This window comes from Helianthus annuus, chromosome 16 (assembly GCF_002127325.2).
Source record: "Helianthus annuus cultivar XRQ/B chromosome 16, HanXRQr2.0-SUNRISE, whole genome shotgun sequence".
Lineage (NCBI taxonomy): Eukaryota > Viridiplantae > Streptophyta > Magnoliopsida > Asterales > Asteraceae > Helianthus > Helianthus annuus.
In genome coordinates this window covers 22,057,815-22,061,993 of record NC_035448.2, presented here as the reverse complement: position 1 = coordinate 22,061,993, position 4,179 = coordinate 22,057,815, and the positions used below count along the sequence as shown (strand labels likewise).

At 42.7% G+C, this 4,179-nt stretch overlaps 1 protein-coding gene across 1 annotated transcript; it reads right to left on the bottom strand.

The window, feature by feature from the left end:
- Positions 1-3,167: 3,167 nt before the first annotated feature.
- LOC110919329 lies at positions 3,168-3,860 on the bottom strand. Its single transcript, XM_022163600.1, has one exon. The coding sequence runs from the start codon at positions 3,858-3,860 to the stop codon at positions 3,168-3,170; it is 693 nt and encodes a 230-aa protein (XP_022019292.1).
- Between the last annotated feature and the right edge of the window lie 319 nt (positions 3,861-4,179).

The following is a 4,179-nucleotide window of genomic DNA, read 5'->3' as shown; positions in this document are numbered from 1 at the left end:
TACAAACTGTACATGAATAAATGATGTATTTTGCAATACATCAAACATCCCCACACTTACTCGTTTTTTGTCCTCGAAAAAGAATTATGCAACGGAATCAGAGACAAATAATCACTCGGGTCAAAAGCATAGGTATATTTAATTAAAACCAAGGCTTGTGTTAGCTGCGATTGCGAGTATACTTGTCCCCTTAAACCCGAATCCAATCCTAAGCCCTTATCATGTAAATTTAATTTAAGTGTGGTCAGTCTACCTAAGGTCTCACACTAGAATCTACAGTCCACCTACTCCCACCTCAAGCTTATAGGACTAAAGGAACGATCACTGGACCAATTCCCAACCGTCTTATATCAAAACCAGGAGAGTTTACAATCAGATCTTTTTTCTTTTTCCATTTTTTTCTTTTTTTTTCTAAGTGAGCGTAGACGATGCTTTCCCTAACCAAGAGGCAATCCGGCTGTAGAGTCGCTATCCCCAACCACAGATTACTTAGGTTTCGGTACTTTTTATTTCTTTTCTTTGCACAGTCGATTTCACACACCCAAGCGGTAATCCGGTTGTAAAGTCACTATCCCCAACCCAGACTGCATAGAAATGCGCTACTTTCATTCAGTTTCTAGCTCATTATTTTATTATTTGTTTTCTATTTTTGCATGATCACAAACTCTAACGGTTTTAACTTATAACGGTGTCCCTTATACTCTTATTGGCAGTTTTAGTTTCCCATATCTCCCAGGCGAAAACCCACTAGCAGACCAACAATTTAGGTGTATTAACTCAAAGGGACTTAAAACCAAACTCGGGCCTATCCACATATCCCTAACTAGACACAAGCTCGATTTATTATAATCTCATATTATTATTATTCGAACCCAAGCAAAAAATTCATCTTTTCTATCATTTTCCGTTTTATTTATGCAAACTTCTTATTTCGAATGACATTTTCTGATTTTTCAATTTTTTTGGATTTTTTTTCAATTTTTTTATTTTTTTGTATTTTTCAAATTTTTTTTTTTGTTTTTCATATTTAAGACTCAATTATTTACATGTATCCCATCCCCACACTTAGAGATTGCATTGTCCCTAATGCAAGAACGAAAATACGACTCAACACTACCTAAGAAAAATAAAAACTGCAAACGAAATAAAAAATAAAAATAAATATACAACAACAAAAAGGGAAACGACTTAGCTGAGTATGTGAGACTGTCAAAGTGCCAGTCGTTTCCACATAAGCCCTCCAATTCGAAACGCGCTCAGCAAACAACTCCTAACCTCGGACATGCGAACGAAAGCGGCTACTAATACCAACTTATCAAGCAAACACCAACACTAGCAAAAGATAATATATAAGATACTAAGTGTTAGTGCAAACATCCAACAACCAAGCGTCAACCATCCCCAAAATCCCAACCAACCTGTTTAACGTATTTAAGTACAAACCAATAGACAAGGATTAAAAACAGCATAAAGATAAAAATAAACAAAAGATATAAGCTGTCATCCTCGCTGCATCCTCACTCTACTCCGCATCATCCAAAACCTCATCACCCGCCTGTGTCCCACTGGGCCCTGCCTCAGTCTGCTGCCAAGAAGACGGTGGCTGAGCATGAAGACTCTGCATAATGACTCGCATACCATCCTCCAATCGCCTCTGACCTGCTGCAACCTCTGCTAACACCTCCTGCCTAAGCCCACTGATCTGATCATCAACATACATACGCAAGTCACCGAAACCCGCCTGCATAGAATCATATAATCAATCCAAGGTAAGTGGATCGGGTCGTGGCTGAGCTAACGGGTACTGCCTAGCAAGAATATCCTGACGAATACGGGGAATAGAGGCCTCTGACAACGGGTAGGAACCGCACCCTGCATAGCCTCCGCAGCACCTGAACCAGGCGGAGGCTGAACCTGTGGACCCCTCTCGTATCGGCTCCCAAGTAATCGGATCAGTACGAGCTATAATCGCAGCAGACTGCAAATCCCTAACACTCATAAAGCAAGGGTCAGGGCCCTTCTTCATCTTATCAGCCGGGTACTTCTCAAACACACCTAAACTCTCGGCCAACCAAGTAATCAACGGCCCACAGTAAATACGGGCTCCAGCACCACCCCTCCATAACCTCTTCATAGACAAAGCAAACACAGTAGCTAAATTGGCAGGCCTCTGCTCTACCATACACATCAGACAGAATAAACTCACTTGATTTACCTTATTGTCTCCCTCTCCTCTACCAACCAGAGTTGCTGCTAGAACTTTGTGGATATAACGAAGAACTGGATCAGTAATATCACTAGCAACTGCCCCTATAGCATATGGCACCCTCGATATGGTGCTCCAAAACCTCGCTAACTCACTCGCCAGAACACAAAACCCACACTGTTTCTTAAACACTCCCTGCAAACTATTAATAAACTCGGGAGCCCTAACCTCTTCTTCTGTATAAAACTGAGTCGCCACCGCAAACTCAGGGACTGTCATCTCATAAGATTTCCTACCCGAGGCAAAGAATATTGCACCTTTTCCATTAAAACTTCCTTGCTTATAGTCAAAAGTCGAATGAAACTCCATCGTGATCTCCTTGTATTGTCGCGCATCACAATCCAAAACTTTCCTGAATTTCAGTCCTAACAACTGTTCCACCAGGGCCCTTGCCCCTAAACGATCCAACACCTCCCAATCAATCCTCCTATACGGCAGCAGCTCTGCCGTAAATAAAGCACCTAACCTTCGCGACTCCCCCGAATTCTGCTCAAACTGTAAAAGAGGGCTATCCAAGATCCTTTGACGTTGGACCATGCGAGCGTCCCGGTCCCGTATACTCAATAACCCTGTTGTAATCTGACTGTTGCACAACTCGTACTGGTTCCAGTTCAACCTGCTGAACCGGCTCGAGCTCCCTACTCACTGGGCCCCCACTTGGGCGAGTATCTGTGCCTCGTTTCCTGCTGGCCCGACTTGAAGTTCCTGCACCTGGCATTCTAAAACCTTATTTCTCTCACAAAATCCTGCAAATCCTCGGTGATGCATTCCTGCAAACGACTCAAGACACAAACAAAGAACCGAAAAACTAACAAAAACGACCGTTAGTGACTAAAAATTACAAAAAATAAACGAAGATACAAACGGTACAAAATATACACTTGGGTTTTCACCCAAAACACTAATTGGCGGCTTTAGGTGGGATTTCGAGAGGAGTTTCCTCCCTCTCGTCCTTGTTTATCGCTCCTCCAATGTAGTGTTTCAAACGGTGGCCGTTCACCGTCCAACTACGGCCATCCGTATCATCCATGATCTCCACCGCTCCATGCGGAAACACGTAATGAACCATATAAGGTCCCGACCACTTTGATTTCAACTTACCCGCAAAAAGCTTCAACTTTGAATTATAAAGAAGCACCTTGTCGCCTTTGCTAAACTCCTTCACTTTTCTCAACCTTCTATCATGTAACAATTTCGTTTTCTCTTTGATTCCCAACGATCGAGCATACGCCGTATCCCTAAGCTCCTCAAGCTCATGAATTTGAAAGAATCGCTTCCTAGCGGCTTCGGTCATGTCTAAATTAACGGATTTCAATGCCCAAAGCGCTCTATGCTCTAACTCTACGGGAAGGTGACAAGCTTTTCCGTAGACGATCATAAATGGTGTGGTTCCTAAAGGTGTCTTGTAGGCGGTTCTAAACGCCCACAATGCATCGTCTAGCTTGTCGGACCAATCTTTCCTATTTTTACCCACTGTTTTCTCTAAGATTCGTTTAATACCGCGATTCGCATTCTCCACTTGTCCACTTGTTTGTGGATGATATGCGGTAGACAAATGATGAGTGACACCGTAGCATGCAAGCAATTTCTCCATCAATGCGTTACAAAAGTGAGTGCCACTGTCACTAATTAAAGCTTTTGGTGTACCGAAATGAAAAGAGCTTCTTAAGAAATTTCAAGACTACTCGGGCTTCGTTTGTGGGAAGAACTTGAGCCTCAACCCATTTAGACACGTAGTCAATCGCCACGAGTATATAACGGTTTCCTTTGGAGTTTGGGAAAGGTCCCATGAAATCGATGCCCCAAACGTCAAAAACCTCTACTACTTGGATGGGGTTTTGAGGCATCTCATCCTTGGTGAAAATATTGCCGGTTCGTTGACATGCATCACACATCTTTACGAACTCAACGGC